A 22,633-nucleotide genomic window follows, 5' to 3' on the forward strand; every position below is an offset into this window, starting at 1 on the left:
TTCTTTTAATATAAAATCATTTAATTTCTTTCTCTGTTAAAATATACTCAGTCCAGATGCTGTGGATCAGGTGACCAGATTTTTCAGGATTCTCACTCCATCATAAGCTGATTCCATCTGTGTCAAACCTGGTTCTGGTCACAGAACATTCACATCTTTAATTACAAATACTCAATGTGATGCAAATCATGTAATCATATCTAACACATAGGTATATAGTTTCTCGGTGGTCACTGTACAAGGTATCAACAATGCAGGCTCAAAAAATAAGATGTATAGTAAGTTGGTCCTTTCCAAAAATATATTAGGACACTAAGCTTACACCTTAAAGGAATAAAAAATAAATACTAATTAAGCGCTAGCTCCTGTGAGGGAACAGTGCATGCAGACAGTGAACTCACATGTGTGGCCAATTCATAAAAGAAAGCTCTGGAATCCCAACAGTGTCTCCTCATAAAGCCAGTCCTGAGTGTGAGGACATAAATGAGAATAACACATAGCTTGGCCAGGCTGCTGGATTCCACGTGGGGTTTGGAGTTCAGCATAATTTCTAACAGTTTCCAACAGAAAGAACAGCAATGGTGTTTTCTTACTGGTCACTTTTCCCAAACTGTGAGGCCTGGCGCTGATCAAGGAAGTTCAGAAGTGTTCTAGTTTGAGCAGATGAACCCCAGGGTTACTAACCTGGGGACACAGATGCCTTCAAATTGTGCTGCCCTTTGTAATGAGAAGGGTTTTTATCCTACCCTCCTCACTGCTGATCATGTGCTGCAGAAGGCACTTCCATTCTTTTGAGAGCTTCGGTTTCTGCTTGAGCCTCAAGCCCTACTTCTTAGCCCCGTCGCCAGTCTGCATTCATGCTCACAAAAATAGTCGAGAGCTGCATGCCAAGTTCTGACAGCAAGAATAAGCCATAACTAGAAAGTTTATATATGATAAAACCTTCCAAATGATGTAGGCAAGAGGAAAACACTTATTTTACCACCATGCAAACAACCCATCTAAAAATGCAACCCAGGAAATTATAGTTTAACAATATTCTGGACAGTACCAAATAGATTAAACTATCCTCCAATCCAAAGCACATACTATCCCCTTGAGGAATGTGATGTGAGTGTTGTCGTCTATTAGGTAATAAATAAAATGGTACCATCAGTGCTATAAAAACAGACAACAGACCTGACATCTAATGAAGTGAGTTAGTATTGCCTCTATTTAGTATCATCACAGATAACTCATCTCTGCCATGAAATCCATAAAATGTGTGACTACACTATTCATGGGCACCTAGAGCGGGACTTTTAACCTGTCAAGTCAGTTTAATTATGGTCCATTTTCTAGCAGAGTTTGGGGTTGGGGAGAGTAGAGCTTTGATTTTTGTACGTATAGGAAAACAACCTTCTACAGCCCATCTGGCTCACAGGCACATTTTACCATGTAAATCCCTTCATTCACTCCAAGGGGAACAAGGAAGTCCCCCCAAACCCAGAAGATAGACCTAGTTGGGTGACAAAAATTTGGCCATCTCTGGAGCTGCTCTCCCTCCCTGGAACTGAGCAGGTATCCCCTACCAGCCACGAAAGCCCCACTCTTTACCTCTGCACTCATCTCCTGACCCTGTGGGATGCTCCCAGGTGAACCATACTAAATACGTCTGCTTAAATCATGGCTCTGCCACTGAAAGGAGAAACTCTACTTTGGAAATGAGTTTTAATGTAGACTCTCCTTGCAACAGGAACTTTTCTTCCATCCTGAAAACACATGGAGTGTTGACTACAGTCACCTACTGATCCTTCTAGGTTCAGATTCATGATAGAATCTGGGCAGCTCAATCCTGTAGCTCACCTCCACAGAAAGTCCCAGAACCACACAGTCCATGCGATGGCTTCCCTCTTCCTTGTCACCAGTGGGAAGAGTTGCCTCTTTTTGTTTGGTATGGTAAGTGGTGTAGTGAGGTGTGCTGAGTGGATGCAGGACTGCCATAGAAAGGATACCAGGTTCCAGGCTGGAAGGTGGTGCAGGAGGGGCATCCTTGGGAAAGCTTCTGCTTTTACTAATATGGCTAGAATCACCTGAGCAAGGGGGATGTTCACTCACTCTGTACTTGATAATCAGCCTACCATCTAGCTCTGCCACAACCAGTTGTGTGACCCAGGTCAACCACGTAGCCTCTTTGGGCTGATGGTCTTATCCATACCAGGCACTTAACAGACATTGACTACATGAAAAAAGCATCTCCTATCACAACCACAGGTCACTGGGTTAAACAAAGTGACTGCTGGGCCAACACCAGATCCCACCAGGCCCCAGAGCCCCAGACTAAGGGTCTTTCCTATCTATCTCTAGGTCCGAGCAGCCTGGCTGGGTGGGAATGCCTCCTCTTAGGTCTGACCACTGTACCTCTATGGGGTATAGGGACTCAGCTCAAGTGTGATGCTGCAAGGAAAAATGACAAAGCACATTCTCTGTGTTCTATGATGGACTAGGGAAACTGCACTGAACAGCTGAGACTCAGATTTGCTTTTTACCTTCACCCCTGGCCCCTGTTTCTGTGTGTCCACTGAACTGTTTACTCAGTAACTCTTAATTTCTGGGCCCTTTGTAAGAGAGAGGGTTAAGAAAGTAAAAGAAACTGAAATCAGGTAGTTTGCTAATGCCAGTAACTAAACAGAGATTAGGCAAATGGAAAACTGTGGACAACAGTTTGCGTTTCTCTGTATTCCCCTTTGAAAATGGAAAGCTGAGTTGTTACAACAACTGCATCTGGTGGGGAGATGACTCTAACAACAGGAGAGGTATAATTTCTCATGGCACATTGTAAACAACCAATATTAAGCTGCTTTGGCTAAGCCTAGGAATGACTGGATATTGAGATTTCACTGAAGAAGGAAGAAAATATGAATCTGCTCTGGGATGCCCTGAACTACATTCCTAGAGGCAGGTAGGTACGGCTCAGGGGGCTGGATCTAATGCTTGGCCGTGAATTTAGATGACCTGCCCCTTGTTCCTGAAGCCAACCCCCAGGAAGGATTCTGTGATGACAAGTCTGGCTCCATGCTGAAGCGCCTCCAACTCTGCCCACCAAACAAAGTTAGCAAATTGTGAAATGTTCATCATTTCCTAATTTTGTATTATAAAATGGAATTAGGAACATAAACAGTAACATGTAGCAAAACCCCGAGCCTGCGTAGGACTATCAGCCTCTCAGCCACCTCTGCGTAGGCCAATAAGTTTGGAAAGTTTTTCACAGTTTTCAAGTTTCAGAGATTCTGCTTTCTGTTTCAGTCGTTCATCTCTGTATAATCCTGCCAAATTGGTCAACTCCGACTCTGAAAGATAAAAGAGGTAACCAATTCATCAAGAGAGTTGAGCTCCTTTGTTTCACTTCAATACTTCTGGAAGCAAAGCTCCTTTTACTTTAATGCTTTTTCTTTCAATTAAGTTTAAGAAAAAAACTCATTTACTCGAGAAACATGTATCAGGAAGCTATACCACACCAGGTGCTGAGGATTAAGGGACACCTGTGATCCTGGAGTCCAACAGTATCTGTGCTCCATTACAAAAGCACCGGACTTAGTTCTAATCAATAGAACATTTGGCACAAGACTTAGGGAACCTGCACGTGTGCAGTAAGAGGAGACTCTGTGTCAAGGCTTTCCTACGAATGGTATTCACGTGGCAGTTGGGATAGAATGGAGTCCGATCGCCTGTTCCTGTCATCTGAAACAAAAGCAGCTGCTTCACCATTCCCGAGTTGCTGGAGCATAACTCACACGCGCTGATGGACACAGAGCCCTCCTCTGGGGGCCTGCCTGCTCTAGGTGCCCAGGCTGCTGGCTGCATCCTTCATGCCCTCACCACATGGGGGGCCCCTAACTCAAAGGGCAAAGGCAGCTGGATTCTTTTAAAAGTGAAATCATCTGGATCTGGTGACCTCTATCTCCTTGACAAAATGTATTTCATTTTCTCCTCATAGTGGAGAAGGTCATTCTATTTTTAACCAGAATATAATCTCTGCTGTCCTCCCAGACTCAGCAGCGGTTTGGCTACCTCTCTTTTTCATTCTTTTGTGTAGTTTCAGAGACACTCTGAGGAAGGAATGCCTGAAGAGAACCTCCAGAGACATGTTGTGTATTAACAGGAAGGCATGCTTGGAGGGCCTGTGTAGCTTCAACAGCAGATAGCTACTCAGTGTTTAAAGGCCCATACTTGTGAAAATGCTATTTTAATCATTCTTAAATATGCCTATTCATTCTTAATCATCTTGCTGACAGATTTTGTTTTTCTTGGTGAACACGAGGCACCTGTCTGATTAATCAGCAAACTGACTGGAAACAGGACTTAATACTTAGCCATGGGGAACAATGGGCATTGGTTTCTGAATAAGTCTCTATCGACACAAAATACTGGCATTTCTGCTCACAATGATTCTGTTTACACCAAGTAAGGCCCAAAGTGCAGATTAAGTGCAGGACTTTAGGGCGAGGGGTGGGGATGCATGAAAACCCACCCTCTTCAATAGGGGCTCAGAGCCCAGGCCCTGGCCCAGCAGTTGCTTGGCAAGCAGCAAGTCTCCTAGGCTCCAGAACAATGTGCTTTCACCTCGTGGTGTGGGGCCTGCATTGCGTGCCAGCCAGAGCTTGCCTTGGCATGGGCATTCTCGTGGGTGATGCAGCTTTGTGGAGGATCATGGGCCGCACCCAAATGAGAGTCCTTGCTGCCTTGTTCCACCCAGAGCTGGGCACTGACTCCATTTGTCTGGCTGCTTTGGCATGTGGGAAACCTGTTCAAGAGGGCTCTGTGATCCTCTGGAGTCACAGCTGCACCAGTATGTAGAGCAGATTCTGTGGCTCAGCTTTTCCTTGAAATGATTTCCTTAGGGTTTTTTGTTACTGACCTTATCCAGATGTCTCACTGCCTGAAATCTCATTCCAGAAAACATTAACGGCTAGTGCTTCTTTCTATTTTCTACACTGACAACCACTGTAATAAGCTGATGAAAGAAAACATACGTGCACATATATGAATGCTTTCTCAAAACATGCTCCAAAGGTTTAGAACCCTGCTCCAGAGCAATGACCCTGCAGAAGAACAGTGTTTCAAGGAACAATGCCCCACACCCCCATGATCATGGTTGGAGAAACTTCTCTCCAGATAGCCACTGAATCCTTTTGTACTTCAATGAACAAAAGCTCAACTCAATGAATATGTTACTTTTGACAAATTCTGTTAATATTCAGTACCTTCTAAGGAAAAACAAAATCTTTGGCAGGGGCAGAATCCAAGGAACACTGTTTTCTTCTCTGCATAATGTTTCCCCTGCTCCAAATGCCAGTGTAATAGATGAGCAGAGCACTGAGCCTTTAGAGTAAACTGACTTGGGCAAATTGCCAAGAGAAGCAAGTCCCAGAGCCTCCTCTCCCAAAATGCTCTGCCCAAAAGCCCAGATGGGAGTCCTGACAGATCCCAACCACCCTCATGATCCAGCCCTGTGAGACAGAGCTACATCTAGTTGAGCAAGGCCAAGCGAGGTCTGGATTCTGTTAGGATCCGGGCACTTACTATATGCTAGACTCTATGCTAAGTGTTATACTCATGTCATCTTCTATAATCCATACAACCTCCTTGGGAGGAAGTTCATTTTATACCCATTTCAAAGCCTAAGCTTCTGCCCTCTCTGCTATCCTGCTCCAGAGCTTGGACAGTTCTCCTCTGCCAGGCAGGGCTGGGGTCTCAGTCCCACTCAGCCAGGTCAGGAGGCAGTCCTGCCTTTTATTTTAGTCTGTCCCAGCCCAGGGCCATGGCCACCTCCCCTAGCGTTGGCTTTATTATCTAGATGCAGCTGTGAAGGGGTAGACAGGGCGCCAGTGTTTACAGTAAAGGAGTACTCATAGAAATTCACTCTGATGAACATTCTAAGGAAGAGCAGAGCACAGAAATTAACAAAAGATGTTAAAAGACAATGGCTAACCTTTGCTAAAAGCAGTTTCCATTCGGTATTTTGCCAAGACTGAACTTTGTTCTCAAGCAGGTTTATTTTTACAACCTCCATCCATGTGCTAAATTTAACCATGTTGGCTGCACTTGCTGCTGGATCCGGAGGGCAGATGCTGCCTGTTCTCAAATGGCACTTGGGTTGTGTGGCGGCTCCGGACAGCCACCATCCTTAAATGCCAGAAATAGATTTTTAAGGGGTGTGTGCTGATAACCCCCGGTTTGGAACTTGTGGGTACACATGTCATGCTCACCCACTTGATTATACCTGGAAGGTGCCAAAGCCCTGGAAGCAGGCCTCACGAGGATGGGGACACAAGGCTAGAAGCCACCTTAGGTGTAATCCTTTCCATGAAGGTGTTAGTCGCTGAGTTGTATCCGATTCTTTGTGACCCCATGGAATGTAGCCTGCCGGGCTCCTCTGTCCATGGGATTCTCCTGGCAAGAATACTGGAGTGGGTTGCCATTTCCTTCTCCAGGGGATTCTTCCTGACCCAGGGATCGAAACTGGGTCTCCTGAATTGCAGGTAGAGTCTTTACCATCTGAGCCACCAGGAAATCCTAACCATGAGCTCTTTGCATAGTTCTAGCTGGTGTGTGTGTGTGTGGCGGGGTAGGGTTTAAGAAATATATATTTTCACCAATTTATTGCATAAAGCAACAAATTCAAGACCCTCTCATGGCCTAAAACAATGGAGATTCTTAGGACATACACTGACCCTCACCTGATTTGGATCAGGTGATCAATTATAATGCCTTTAAGTCTAAGGCCTCTATCTTGCTCTAAAATTATTTCCTGGTTTTTGAAACTAGAAAAACCTAGTTTGACAGTGGGGTAGGGTTACTTCCAGACCCCTTGTTTTTTGTTTTTTCAATAAAAAAAGCAATCGCCTCCTCCTGCTGAATTCCCCCTTACATCCAAGTCAATGCCCACCTTGCTCCTAAGGCACTGAGAGGTCAAGTGGGCTCCACCCTACAGGAGTAGACAGTGGACACAAGGTCCCTCAGGGCCAGGGTTAGGACACTAGCCCTGCTCAGTGATCCCTCAGCAGTTTCACTTTTTCCAGTCCCGAGAATCCACTCTTCAAAAGACATTTGTTGAGCATCTGTTCTGAAGCAAAGACTGCCAAGGGCTTGGGACACAAAATTAGTAAGACATGGTTCTTGACCTCAGAGAGCCCAGAGTCCAGCAGGGAGACTGTCATATACCTAGAGGACAGGAACACTGTGAGGGTGGTACTTCAGTAGGATGAGTGAAGGGCTTTAAACACACAGAGGAAGGAGAGATTAACTTGGGGTGGGGTTGGGATGCAGATGGGTCAGCAAGCGCTTAGTAGCACTGTGACTGAGGATCTAAATTTATCAGACACTGTTAGATGTTTAATAATACCCGGTGATAAGTTTTTTAAAATGAGTTAGTTTGCTTTTTAAAAATTAACCAAAGCCAAGTTTTATAAGATACAATTACTAATGCCTCTGTGTGTGTGTGTGTGTGTGTGTGTGTGTGTGTGCGGGCAGGGAGGAATTCAAGTGGGAAGAAAGGGAGCCTGTTGGCTGAGGCAGGGCTGCCTTGTTACAGCACTCCCCACGAACGCTCACTGCAGTCGTAAGCCAAATCATAAGCCAATACTGTCACCCTCGCTGTCTCCAGACAGGGAAATGGTGTGGAAGGCCTGTTCCAGTAAGAGAGTCACTTTTGTTCTGTGTGGCCACAGCTGATTGGAGGGGAAGAGAAGGGGCACCAGACTCAATAACAACAACCTATCAAACTTTGGTTAGGCTGGAGCAGATTTCCCTCTGGGAAATGTGGAATTAAGAAACCATGGACCAAAGCAGCGAGCTACTTAAAGAGGAACCTTGTGACGTAGAAAGGGGCCAATGACTGGTGGGGTTGGGGAAGTTGGGGGAACGAATAAGAGGGTGGCAACCAAAATAAACTAGGGCAAATCAAGGCTGTCAAGGAGAGCTTGAAAAAACGTAGGAAAACAGTTGGCAAAGAAAGGACAGAAGGCAGATAGGCAGACAGATGTAGCAACTCAGAGACAGACAGACAGGCAACTAGTCCTGCCTAAGTCCCTGAAGATTTCAAGCCCTGGCCACACGTATCCTGTCATAAGCCTCCCTTTTTATCACAATATTTCTAATATCCTGAATGGGGCTCTGTCCTGTCCGTGTTCACATAAACATGAGTAGCTCAGAAAGAGAGGAGAGATCGCTACGCTGGGGATACCTCAGGGTGGCACCAGCTAAAGCCCCTTTTAAGCATCTTACTTTGTTGTTTCTCCTTCCAACAACTGGTCTGGATGTAATCAATGTAATCCTTCTCTATCGTCTTCTCCAGGTCACGCAGAGATGCACCTCTGTAGGCCTTGTCAAAGTTTTTATCCACGAAGTAAGGCACCTGTAGGTTCTGGGTTTCTCTAGAAATGGTGTGGCCCAAGGTCCTAAAACAAGGAGAGGCTCAGGTGTGCTTGTTATATTTGGAAATATCACTCTTAGCACTGGCCTCGCTGATATCATCATCACACTCACCTCTTCATAGATGCAAATACCATTTCTAACACATCAACATTTATTATTTCCCAAGCAAAGCAGTAAGTGCAATGTTGTCATTGTCGCTACTCTATGAGCATGTTCAAGTGGATTCAGTCTCAGCATATTTACTTTATTCTCTTAAATGAGTCATCTCCCTCTCTTCTTTCTCCCTCTTTCTCTCTTTAAATTTAAGACATACATCATGATGGGTTTACATATATTGTGAAATGATTACCACAATGTCTAACATGTCTAATAGGTAATCCGCTAACATCTGTCTTCTCACATAGATACAATAAAAACAAAATAAAGAAGACCAAAAAAAAAAAAAAAACCAGACAAGAATAAAGGAAAAAATTTTCCTTGTGATGAGAACTCTTACTACTTAGTCTCTTTAACTTTTCTATCATTTCCTATCATACAGCAGTGTTAACTACTATAACACTGTATTGTATGTGACATACATCATATTTACTAATATTTATCTTACAACTATTAGTTTGCACCTTTGACCATCTTCCTTCAATTCCCCTCCCTCTCTCTTCCACCTTTGGTAACCAGAAATTTGATCTCCTTTTCTGAGTTGTTTTTTTTTAGATTCCACATATAAGTGAGATTATATAGTATTTGTCTTTCTCTGACTTACTTCGTTTAGCATAATGCCTTCAGAGTCCCTCAGTGTAGTCAGAAATGCTAGAATTTTCATTTTTTAGGGCTGAATAATATTCCTGTGTGTGTATATACGTGTGCGTGTGTGTGTGTAGGCTTTCTCCACGTCGTGGCTACCATAAACATTGTTGCTATGAACATGAAGGTGCAGCTACCTGGATTCACCTCTCTTAGACTGTTTTCTCTGTTAAAAGTAGAATGCTGAAAGTTTAAAAAGCAATTTATATATTCTGTAGGACCTGGCATGGCAGCTGGCACAGAGTGGCTACTGGTAAATGTTGGTTGAATGAAATGATTGCTACAGTAAACTATTCACAAATAACGAGACAGCTTATACCAACTTAGTTCCAATTTTTAGGACATGATAAAAAGTACTTCACACATAGCTGTTAGATGAGAACTGCAAAAAACTGAGACAATAGATTTCAATTATACCTCCAGGCGAACTCTTAGTGATATCCAAAAGTCTCTGATGTTCAGAAACTTTAACAGGTCGTGGGTTAACTAAAGTCTAACCATAAGAAAGTATAGAAGGGAGCTCAAATTCCAGTTAAAACAATGTGATGGTACTGTGCAAATCCAAGCTGACTTTGTTCAGATTGAACAAAGTCTATCTTAAAGGAGTTATATTTGACCTTTTCCTAGCTTTTCCTTTGATCTCTTAACTCATGGATCTTGCTGGATGTCTAAGAGCTCAGGCCCCGATTGCTCTTGCCTCTTTCTGGAAAGCTGAGGGCAGGTTCCTGCCTACCTCACTGGCCTGACAAGAAAGGAGGTGGCAGTAGCATATGGAGAAATATGGGAAGTCAGGAAATCAGAGGGACTCAGGCCAGCGTGACCTGATAGCAATAACCTCTCTCTGAGTCTCAGCTTTCCTCTCTGTAAAATGAAGATATTGATCTAGAATGATAGCCTTAAGGCTATAGTGATCACCAAGAGCTCTTCCTCTTAGGTACTGTTCCACGACGGAGTCCACATTTGAAAGTTTTTTGTCTGCTAAACTCTAATTGTGAATAATGGCTCATTTCCCATTATTAATTTAAAAAAAACCAGTGATTCTCAAATTTTGCATGGACCAGAATTATCTGGAAGGCTTGTTAAAACTCATATTGCTGGTTCTCACCTCTAGAGTTTCTGATTTAATAGATACAGAGTAAGGCCTAAGAGTTTGCACTTCTAACATGTTGCCACTTAATGCTTGGTCTAGGGATCAAACTTTGAGAACTGATTTAACTGAAATACTTAATTGAAGAAATTTAAAAATTCCTACCAGAGCTCATATTTTTCATGCAATACAAACTTTATAATGATTTCTATATTTTTAGCAAAAGCAAAGAAATGAGATACTATGGTTTGACTGCACAGCCTTATGAATAAAAGTCCTAATCTTGCAGTTTCTTAAATTGGGCATAATCACTAGATCTTAGTTACTATGTTCTCAGATTCACAGGGGTGCAGCGATACTTTCACAAGCTCATTACGGTCCTTTCTAACTCTAACATGGAATGTTAAAGATTTAATCTGAACCTGGAGTTAGTCTGTTAATCCCTCAGAAACCATCTGTTGCTGTTCCGCAGTTGACCAGATGATGTCGCTATAGAACAAAACAATCCAGGTCCTGAATACATGGGAAACTGCCTGAAGTAATTTTGAGTCTCTGCATTATTACTATCCAGCTGCTCCTTTAAACACAAAACCAGTGTTTTCCACAACAAAAGGTGACATGAAATGTTAGAAATGTACCAGCTTGTTGTTAAGAAAGATTTTAAGTATTTGACTTACGATTTATAGAACAGACTATATGGGGGATTAGCAGCTAGCAGCTGAGTAATCACAGATATGATCACAATCACCAGAACTGGAAGTAACTGAATAAATGCAGAATATGTAGTCTGAAAAAGAAAAAATATTTGGTGTAAGTACTCTTCATCAATATAAAGCTTACTGAAAATAGGACAGTTTTCCCAAAGAAAATATGCATTACTAATGCATTGCACATTGCCCATAGTTTTTCTGAGAAGGTTGTATTTTCTGCTGAGAAGTACCAAACAGCTCCATTCTGTCTGCTGAAAAGGCTGAAGGGGGCCCACCCACAACCTGGACTGACACTCAGTAATCCTGCAGCCTCCTTTTCTAAGACCAATGAAGCAGACACCTGTGTGCTAGTCTGCCCAGCCTGTACCCTCACAAGGTCATGTTATCATGCAGTTCTGTTGCCTTGGCCTCAGCTGAGCAGACTGGGGGACATCTAGCAGACATCTAACCATAGCAGGGATGATCACATTCTTCCTAAGAATCTGGGATTGAGATTCATCACCATTCACTGCTAGGCAGTCACTTGTAAGGACACATACTCAGAGGCACTGTAGACTGGACACTTGCAAGGGGAAGTAGAAAAGCCAGGCTGCTTAGAGAGAACAAAGCAGATGTAGAGAGTCAGGAAAACTGGAGACAGTCTGGCCCCAAGAGTCACAGAGAGCACAGCTGCGTGATGCCTGACAGCACCCCAGTTCCTGGCTCCCATCTGTCACAAGGCCCAGCGTGCCTCCTGCCCTTGAGCTTCATGAGACTCCCTCGATCTCTTAATTTAAACCCCCTTTAGTACTGAATATTATAAAGGGGGTCCCTATTCTCTGCAGTCAAGAAAATCTTTTTCAAGACAGCCCCATAGGGGAACAGATTTCCCGGGATAGTCCCCAAAGAATGGGTGGGGGAGGGGGTACCATTCTGGCCTATTTGGGCCAGTTATCCAGCTCTTCTTACCATGCTTCTGCTTTCCTAAAGCACGCTTTAGCACATATCTCAAGCTGAACTTCAAAAACCTGATCTTACTCCATAAGGGTTAGTTTCAGTATGAGCGTTTATGGGCCGCTATTGTCCTATCCTCCCCAGGTACCTGAGGCTTATCTTCTTCCTCTTCCTTCCGTGTCTGCATTCTCTCATGTCGGTGCCGCCGGCGGTAATAGTGGGTGTCATCTGTCACATTTGAAAACATATGAATATTTCCTGGAAAAGAAAGAAAAATACTTAGCACGCAAATATGGCACACATCTCTTCCTTGCCTTTTCCAAGGTCCGTGCTTCCAACTAGGCTCTTTGAGGGTAGGGTATTGTCCCATATTACCCAATAGAAAAATAAGACAGTAGGTATATCAAGTGAACCAGCTGAAAATGGGACATGCTTAGCTCTCTCACCCTTATTTAAACAGTCCTTTGTAACTAGCGAGTGAGAGCAACCCGAGAGGCAGAGAAAGAAACAGCACTTGGGCCATGAATCCTGTCTGACATGCTCTTATCTGCCTTCTTGCCCAATATCAGATTATGTCACTAGTATCTTTAATTGCAACTCCACAAAATTCAATCTACTTCCAAGGCATTTAATTAACCCAACTTCCAATTCTCTGGGGGTATTTTTCTAACCTTTACCTTTATATAAGTGCTAGTTTACAATAATTATAATATAGGAATTTTGCTTCTAATTTATAAAACACTTAAAAAATATCGGTTGGTATTATCAGCCTCATTTTTTGGTGAGGAAACAAGATCAGACGGACTAAGTAAAAATCAGGCATAGTTGGAGGCTGGAGACGACTTCAACCTCAGCTTATCTGATTCCAAAGTCTTGTTTCCACCATACCACGGCCCCTCTATTCAGATCCTGAAAATATATATGACTGTTTTTGGCCACACCACATGGCATATGGGATCTCAGCTCTCCGAACCGGGATCAAACCTGAGCCCCCTGCAGTAGAAGTGCAGAGTCTTAACCACTGGACCACCAGGGAAGTTCCTAAGACTTCTTAAATGAAAAAAGTTGGGATACTAACCTGTAGGAAAATGTCCTCCAAAGAAGACATTGAACAGCTCTTCTGGAGTGATGTCGGTTTCAAAGTCCCTGTAATAATTATAAGGTCTGGCTCGAGGGGCAGTGAAAGTCACCTGTTCATCTCCATATTCATCATAGCGGAGTCTCTTGTCAGGATTGCTCAGGACTGCAAAGGCATTTCCTATTGCTGCAACAAAAACAAAAAGCACCAGAGTACACAGTCTGTTGCGGCTGAGGGTAATCACAGTAGTAGCAGTGAAGAGCCCAGAGTAGCAGTGAAGAGTTGGTGCTGGACAACTTCACAGTGACCCAAGGAGAGGTGCTTGGGCCTGGAAAGTTCACCGAAGTGCTTGCCCTTGAAATCTTCCCAAGATCTAGTTTGATAAGCCTTAAACACTGGAGTCAAGATAAACTTAGAAGTACTGTGCTCCTTCATCAAAAATGTGTTATTTCACTTGAGAGCAATAGTTTATGGTCAGAAACAGTTTATACATAAGCAATGGTATTCTAACATGAAGTCACATACAGTCTCCTGAATAAAATAATAAATAAAAATCCTCCTACTTGGTTAAAAGCAAAGTCCTCAGTCATCAGTCTTATTTCAGCTTACTTTTAAACATAGTCTTTAGAAATTAGGAAATGTATCTCCAGGGAATTCCCTGGTCGTCCAGTGGTTAGAACCTGTGCTTCCACTACCGAGGGTCCAGGTTTATTCCCTGGTTGGGGAACTAAGATCCCACAAGCCAGTCATTGTGGCTTAAAAAAACAAAAAAAATGTCCAGTGCCTCAGTGAGGGATCAAAGTCTGAACAGACTACATAAGCATACCATCACTTCTCCCTGTGCACAAATGTGCAAACTTTGTCCAATTTCATTTAAACATACAGTCAGTACCACCAATCAAAGAATCACCAAAGAAATCTTAAAAAAAAAAATCTTTTAAGTCATTCCCACCTGCCTACCTTTAATTCAGTCAACACTATCAGAAAACATAGTCAGAAAGAGCATTTCCTTGTGAGTCTTCTAGTCAGGGAACTGTATTAAGTATTTATAGCAATAGAACAGTTAAGCAGAAAAAAAAAACCAGAAAAACCTAAACAGAGTTGTTTAAACATTCACATCCCTTGAAATCTGGCAGATTTCTTAGAGAAATGGCATCAGTCTGTGACGTACCCTACATGAAGGTATGAGGAGAATGTGGTTTATCTGTTTCCTTATAGAAACTGCGGGGAGAATGAGATTCACAAAGGCACATCAACAAAGGTAGCTTGTCCTCTAAGGTAAATGCCGACTTTAAAAAAATGTCTCAGATCTATCGTTTTTTTACTTTTTTCTTTTTTACAAACATTTATTTATTTGGCTGTGCCGCATCTTAGTTGGGGCATTAGGGATCTATAATCTTTCAGTTGCAGCACGTGGGATCCAGTTCCCTGACCAGGGATCGAACCTGGATTCCCTGCATTGCAAGTACCGAGTCTTAGCCACTAAACCACCAGAGAAGTCCCTACTTTTCCTTTTGAAAAATTCCAATCTACAGAAAAGTTGAAAAAATAGTACAATAAACACCTTTAACCTTATTCATCAATGTTAGCATTTTACCACTTTGCTTTTCTCAATGCTCTACACATACATGCATATATATATAATATGTATTCATTTTTTCTTGCTAAATCACTTGGAAGTAGGCTGAAGATATTCTGACACTTCACTCCTAAATATTTTAGCATACATCTCTGAAGAAGAAAGATACTCTCCTACATGATCAAAATATAATATCACAGTTAATAAAATTAACACCAACTCATTATCACCCAGTAAATCCATTCAGGGTTAATGTACTGTCCTTGGTTTCACATCTCTTTAGTTTCTTTTCATCTGGAACAGTCTCCCCACCTTTTTTGCTTTTCTTTTATTGAATTTTTTGAAGAGTAGTTCAGTGTTCTTTGTAGAATGTTCCATATTTTGATTGTTTCCTCTTTATTAGATTCAGGTCAAACATTCTGGCAAGAATACCACATAGTATTACAACATGTAATGTTAAATTGTTCTAGTAATGGTGATGATAAATTAGATCACTTGCTTAAAGTAGTAACAGCTAGCTATCTCCATTACTTAGAAAATTTTCTCTGTGCAATCTGGGCTTCCCAAGTGGCTCAGTGGTAAAGAATCTACCTGCCAATGTAGCAGACTGGGGTTCAATCCTTGGGTTGGGAAGATCCCTTAGAGAAGGAAATGGCAACACACCCCAGTATTCTTGCCTGGGAAATCCCACAGACAGAGGAGCCTGGTGGGCAATAGTCCATGGGGTCACAAAAGAGTCAGGCATGATTGAGCAACTAAATAACAACAAAATCAGTAAGTATTCTGTGGGATAATACTTTGACATTATGTGAATATTCTATTCAACAACAACCTATTACCCAATGGTTTTAGCATCTACTGATAATCCTTTCCTGAATCAATGACATTCCTCAGGGTGAAGCTCTTAAGTGAAATTTTTATTTATGTATTGGATGCAAAATATTTTTTGAGAATATGTTTCTGAAAGTATCACAGAAATCAATGGAAAAAGCTTTGATCTATAACTATGTTTTTGCTCTCTACAAAGTCTTATAAAGCCTTTTTATACTAACCACATGTTTATAATGCAGGTTTCATGAACAAAGAGTTTCATGGTCAAAGAAGCTTTGAAATGCTATCTAGGTCCTGCCTGCAAGTGGCTACCAACCTTTAAGTTCCACAAGAGGAATCATATCAGTTTTACTTACCCTGGCACCGGACACATAGATCTTCAATAAATATTTGCTGAATCAAAGAATAAAAGGTTCTGTAAGATATTACAGAGAAACCAATTTTTTTTCCCAAAAGAAATTAAAGTAAGAAATTAAGGAGAGAGCTATGCTAATAATCACTACCTAAGAGGTGTGGCAGGAAAAAACAAGACCCTGCTTGTAGCCTTAGAAAACAATTACGAGAGAGGCTGGAAACAACTTGCTGTGACCAAACACCACAAAGAGGGCATAATTAAGCATTAGTTTAGGATCAGACCTTTGAAAGCATCTGTTGCTCCAGGAGCACAGTTCTTGTCAGGATGAAATTTCAGGGCAAGTTTTCGGTAAGCTTTCTTAAGCTCTTCATCACTAGCATCTCGTGAAACTCCCAGAATTTCATAGTAATTTCTGCATTTCTTGATCCTAAAAACACAAATCAGAAACATTTTTTTAGTATGTCTACAAAGGTCCCTTTTGTACAATTAACTGCTAAATAGTAAATCAATATCCAATCTGTGACACCCAAAGCAGAAAGAGAGAAAACTGGTGAACACATTAATGAATCATTCAATTCACTAACAATGTCCTCCTCCCAGTGACAGCTTAATTCCTTTCAAAGTATTTTTACATCTAATATGTTATTCTTTCTATATCCCTGTAAGTGGATAGAACAAGTATACTAATCCTTATATTAAGGCCCAATCTAAGGTCCTCAAAGTTGAACCACAGGATAGCAAAGGCAGAAGAAATACCCTAACCATTTTTTAAAATGTACCTCTTTTTTATGGCTATCTTTTTAAACTTTGTTTTAAAAAGTTATAAAGGCACCTTACCTACCTCCTGAGAAATCTGTATGCAGGTCAAGAAGGAACAGTTAGAACCAGATATGGAACAACAGACTGGTTCCAAATTGGGAAAAGAGTACGTCAAGGTTGTATATTGTCACCCTGTTTATTTAACTTATATGCAGAGTGCAACATGCAAAATGCCAGGCTGGATGAAGCACAAGCTGGAATCAAGTTTGCCCGGAGAAATATCAATAACTCTTAGGGCAGAAAGCGAAGAAGAACTAAAGAGCCTATTGATGAAAGTGAAAGAGGAGAGGGAAAAAGTTGGCTTAAAACTCAACATTCAGAAAACTAAGATCATGGGATCCGGTCCCATCACTTCATGGCAAATAGATGGGGAAACAATGGAAACAGTGAGACTTTATTTTTTTGGGCTCCAAATTCACTGCAGATGGTGACTGCAGCCATGAAATTAAAAGATGTTTGCTCCTTGGAAGAAAAGCTATGGCCAACCTAGACAGCATATTAGAAAGCAGAAACAACAAAATTCTGTAAAGCAACTATCCTTCAATAAAAAATTTTTTAAAAAGCAGAGACATTACTTTGCCAACAAAGGTCTGTCTAGTCAAAGCTATGGTTTTTCGAAGAGTCATATATGGATGTGAGAGTTGGACTATAAAGAAAGCTGAGTGCCGAAGAATTGATGCTTTTGAACTGTGGTGTTGGAGAAGACTCTTGAGAGTCCCTTGGACTGCAAGGAGATCAAACCAGTCAATCCTAAAGGAAATCAGTCCTGAATATTCATTGGAAGGACTGATGCTGAAGCTGAAACTCCAATAATTTGGCCACCTGATGTGAAGAACAGACTCATTGGAAAAGACCCAGATGCTGGGAAAGATTGAAGGCATAAGGAGAAGGGGAAGACAGAGGATGAGATGGTTGGATGGCATCACCGACTCAATGGACATGAGTTTGAGCAAGCTCTGGGAGTTGGTGATAGACAGGGAAGCCTGGCATGCTGCAGTCCATGGGGTTGCAAAGAGTTGGACATGAATGAGCAACTGAACTGAACTGATGGTAGAAGAAAAATATCCAAAATACTAAACTATATACAGTGAAACAACTTCCTGCTTCCCCATTTTCTGTTCCCCAATCTCCTATGCTAAGAATAACCACAGTTAGAAGTTTTCTGTGGGGATTTCCTTGGTGGCCTAGTAGTTAGGATTCTGAGCTTTCACTGCCATAACCCAGGTTCAATCCCTGGCCAGGGAACTGAGATCCTACAAGATGCACAGCCAAAAAAAAAAAAAAAAAAAGTTTTCTCATTCCCATGTACAGAGACAGCACATGTATAAAAACAGCCCCATTTTTTAACTTTTTTTCTTATTAATACCTAAATGTAAACATATTATGATCACCCTTCTACATCCTTTTTTCAAACAACAATTTATCTTGGGGATTGACCAGTAACTTACAGAGATGAGAAGTACAGGGTTAATAGTTTATACCACCAGAGCAGCAGTTCTGACCTTTTTGATATAAAAAGTCTTTTATACTCTTGAGCAGCAGTGAGGAGATACCCCTCGTCCAAGGTAAGGAGCATTGGCTGCACTTTGCTGGAGCAGCCGTGAAGAGATACCCCACGCCCAAGGTAAGAGAAACCCAAGTAAGACGGTAGGTGTTGCAAGAGGGCATCAGAGGGCAGACACACTGAAACCATACTCAAAGAAAACTAGTCAATCTAATCACACTAGGACCACAGCCTTGTCTAACTCAATGAAACTAAGCCATGCCCTGTGGGGCCACCCAAGACAGGCAGGTCATGGTGGAGAGATCTGACAGAATGTGGTCCACTGGAGAAGGGAATGGCAAACCACTTCAGTATTCTTGCCTTGAGAACCCCATGAACAGTATGAAAAGGCAAAATGATAGGATACTGAAAGAGGACACTCCCCAGGTCAGTAGATGCCCGATATGCTACTGGAGATCAGTGGAGAAATAACTCCAGAAAGAATGAAGGGATGGAGCCAAAGCAAAAAGAATACCCAGCTATGGATGTGACTGGTGATAGAAGCAAGGTCCGATGCTGTAAAGAGCAATATTGCATAGGAACCTGGAATGTCAGGTCCATGAATCAAGGCAAATTGGAAGTGGTCAAACAAGAGATGGCAAGAGTGAATGTCGACATTCTAGGAATCAGCGAACTGAAATGGACTGGAATGGGTGAATTTAACTCAGATGACCATTATATCTACTACTGTGGGCAGGAATCCCTCAGAAGAAGTAGCCGTCATGGTCAACAAAAGAGTCCGAAATGCAGTACTTGGATGCAATCTCAAAAACGACAGAATGATCTCTGTTCGTTTCCAAGGCAAACCGTTCAATATCACAGTAATCTAAGTCTATGCCCCAACCAGTAACTCTGAAGAAGCTGAAGTTGAATGGTTCTATGAAGACCTACAAGACCTTTTAGAACTAACACCCAAAAAAGATGTCCTTTTCATTATAGGGGACTGGAATGCAAAAGTAGGAAGTCAAGAAACCTGGAGTAACAGGCAAATTTGGCCTTGGAATACGGAATGAAGCAGGGCAAAGACTAATAGAGTTTTGCCAAGAAAATGCACTGGTCATAACAAACACCCTCTTCCAACAACACAAGAGAAGACTCTATACATGGACATCACCAGATGGTCAACACCGAAATCAGACTGATTATATTCTTTGCAGCCAAAGATGGAGAAGCTCTATACAGTCAGCAAAAACAAGACCAGGAGCTGACTGTGGCTCAGACCATAAACTCCTTATTGCCAAATTCAGACTTAAATTGAAAAAAGTAGGGAAAACCACTAGACCATTCAGGTATGACCTAAATCAAATCCCTTATGATTATACAGTGGAAGTGAGAAATAGATTTAAGGGCCTAGATCTGATAGACAGAGTGCCTGATGAGCTATGGAATGAGGTTCGTGACATTGTACAGGAGACAGGGATCAAGACCATCCCCATGGAAAAGAAATACAAAAAAGCAAAATGGCTGTCTGGGGAGGCCTTACAAATAGCTGTGAAAAGAAGAGAAGTGAAAAGCAAAGGAGAAAAGGAAAGATATAAACATCTGAATGCAGAGTTCCAAAGAATAGCAAGAAGAGATAAGAAAGCCTTCTTCAGCGATCAATGCAAAGAAATAGAGGAAAACAACAGAATGGGAAAGACTAGAGATCTCTTCAAGAAAATTAGAGATACCAAAGGAACATTTCATGCAAAGATGGGCTCGATAAAGGACAGAAATGGTATGGCCCTAACAGAAGCAGAAGATATTAAGAAGAGATGGCAAGAATACACAGAACTGTATAAAAAAGATCTTCACGACCCAGATAATCACGATGGTATGATCACTGACCTAGAGCCAGACATCCTGGAATGTGAAATCAAGTGGGCCTTAGAAAGAATCACTACAAACAAAGCTAGTGGAGGTGATGGAATTCCAGTGGAGCTATTTAAAATCCTGAAAGATGATGCTGGGAAAGTGCTGCACTCAACATGCCAGCAAATTTGGAAAACTCAGCAGTGGCCACAGGACTGGAAAAGGTCAGTTTTCATTTCAATCCCAAAGAAAGGCAATGCCAAAGAATGCTCAAACTACCACACAATTGCACTCATCTCACACGCTAGTAAAGTAATGCTCAAAATTCTCCAAGCCAGGCTTCAGCATTATGTGAACCGTGAACTTCCTGATGTTCAAGCTGGTTTAGAAAAGGCAGAGGAACCAGAGATCAAATTGCCAACATCCGCTAGATCATGGAAAAAGCAAGAGAGTTCCAGAAAAACATCTATTTCTGCTTTATTGACTATGCCAAAGCCTTTGACTGTGTGGATCACAATAAACTGTGGAAAATTCTGAAAGACATGGGAATACCAGACCACCTGATCTGCCTCTTGAGAAATCTGTATGCAGGTCAGGAAGCAACAGTTTGAACTGGACATGGAACAACAGACTGGTTCCAAATAGGAAAAGGAGTATGTCAAGGCTGTATATTGTCACCCTGTTTATTTAACTTATATGCAGAATACATCATGAGAAACGCTGGACTGGAAGAAACACAAGCTGGAATCAAGATTGCTGGGAGAAATATCAATAACCTCAGATATGCAGATGACACCACTCTTATGGCAGAAATGAAGAGGAACTAAAAAGCCTCTTGATGAAAGTGAAAGTGGAGAGTGAAAAAGTTGGCTTAAAGCTCAACATTCAGAAAACAAAGATCATGGCATCCGGTCCCATCACTTCATGGGAAATAGATGGGTAAACAGTGGAAACAGTGTCAGACTTTATTTTTCAGGGCTCCAAAATCACTGCAGAGGGTGACTGCAGTCATGAAATTAAAAGACGCTTACTCCTTGGAAGGAAAGTTATGACCAACCTAGATAGCATATTCAAAAGCAGAGACGTTACTTTGCCAACAAAGGTTCATCTAGTCAAGGCTATGGTTTTCCTGTGGTCATGTATGTATGTGAGAGTTGGACTATGAAGAAGGCTGAGCGCTGAAGAATTGATGCTTTTGAACTGTGGTGTTGGAGAAGACTCTTGAGAGTCCTTTGGACTGCAAGGAGATCCAACCAGTCCATTCTAAAGGAAATCAGCCCTGGGATTTCTTTGGAAGGAATGATGCTAAAGCTGAAACTCCAGTACTTTGGCTACCTCATGTGAAGAGTTGACTCATTGGAAAAGACTCTGATGCTGGGAGGGATTGGGGGCAAGAGGAGAAGGGGACGACAGAAGATGAGATGGCTGGATGGCATCTCTGACTCGATGGACGTGAGTCTGAGTGAACTCCGGGAGTTGGTGATGGACAGGGAGGCCTGGCGTGCTGCGATTCATGGGGTCGCAAAGAGTCGGACACGACTGAGCGACTGATCTGATCTGATCTGATCTGAAAAAGATATAATTGGATATTATATGGCCTCTCACGTGAAAAAGGCAAATATGTGTTTGTATTATTATGAAGATATTGTGTGGTTTTTTTGGGGGTGGGGGACAGCTGCACCAAGCAGCATGTGGAACTTTGCTGATCAGTGGTCACACCTGCACCCTCTGCAGTGGAAGCAAAGAATCTTAACCACTGGACCACTAGGGAAGTTCACAAAGATAGTTTAAAACTTGTAGACCTCTTTCCAAAATGGTCTTGGGATTCTCAAACCACACCTTTGAGAATGACTACAGCATGAACTCTGGAGTCAAAATGCCTTGGTTGGCATCTGACTTTGCTGTGGACTTAACTCTGTGAATTGTTTTATCTTTTGAAATGGGCTAATAATTATACCTGTATTTCACAGAGCTGTTATAATTAAATTAAGTGTTCATTAAAATGCTTGATAGCATCTGACATGATGTAAATATTGGCTATTGTTAAAAATCTACCACATTCTACAGATGGCCAACAGGCACACAAAAAGATCTCAACATTGCTAATTACTGGAGAAATGTGAATCAAAACTACAATGAGGTATATATCACCTCACATTGGTCAGAATGGCGATGATCAAAAAGTCTACAAACAAATGCTTGAGTGGGTATAGAAAAAAGGAAACCCTCCTACATTCTTGGGAGGAATATAAATTGGTGCAGCTATATGGAGAACAGTATGGTAGTTCCTTAAAAAAGCTAAAAATAGAACATATGGTCCTGGACATACATCTGGAAAAGATGAAAACTCTAATTTGAAAACATACATGCACTCCAGTGTTCACAGCAGCACTCTTTACAATAGCCAGATGAATGGATAGAAAAGATGTGGTGTGTATATATATATATATATATATATAGTGGAATATTACTCAGCCATAAAAAACAAAGAAATGCCATTTGTAGCAACAAGGATGGATCTAGAGATTATCATACTAGGTGAGGTAAGTCAGACAAAGCCAAATATCATATAATATCACTTGTATGTGGACTATAAAAAGATGACACAAATGAGCTGATTTACAAAACAGATACACTCACTGACACAGAAAACAAATTTATGGTTACCAGAGGGGAAAACTGTCTAGGTTG

General features: G+C 41.8%; 1 protein-coding gene across 2 annotated transcripts in view; it reads right to left on the minus strand.

Annotated features, from left to right (window-relative positions):
* Positions 1-22,633, minus strand: part of DNAJC18 (DnaJ heat shock protein family (Hsp40) member C18) — a 31,420-nt gene continuing 8,787 nt past the window's right edge. The window contains exons 3-8 of one of the 2 annotated variants that reach the window (XM_061424687.1): positions 16,071-16,216; positions 13,025-13,210; positions 12,095-12,204; positions 10,981-11,090; positions 8,266-8,438; positions 1-3,329 (exon numbers count right to left, since the gene is read on the minus strand). In XM_061424687.1, coding sequence (XP_061280671.1) covers positions 3,205-3,329; positions 8,266-8,438; positions 10,981-11,090; positions 12,095-12,204; positions 13,025-13,210; positions 16,071-16,216 — 850 coding nt within the window. In that variant the 3' untranslated portion in view covers positions 1-3,204. Of the gene's footprint in view, positions 3,330-3,354; positions 6,166-8,265; positions 8,439-10,980; positions 11,091-12,094; positions 12,205-13,024; positions 13,211-16,070; positions 16,217-22,633 lie in introns of those variants that run through there. The other variant, XM_061424686.1, reaches the window with a different exon arrangement.

This window comes from Bos javanicus, chromosome 7 (genome assembly GCF_032452875.1).
Source record: "Bos javanicus breed banteng chromosome 7, ARS-OSU_banteng_1.0, whole genome shotgun sequence".
Lineage (NCBI taxonomy): Eukaryota > Metazoa > Chordata > Mammalia > Artiodactyla > Bovidae > Bos > Bos javanicus.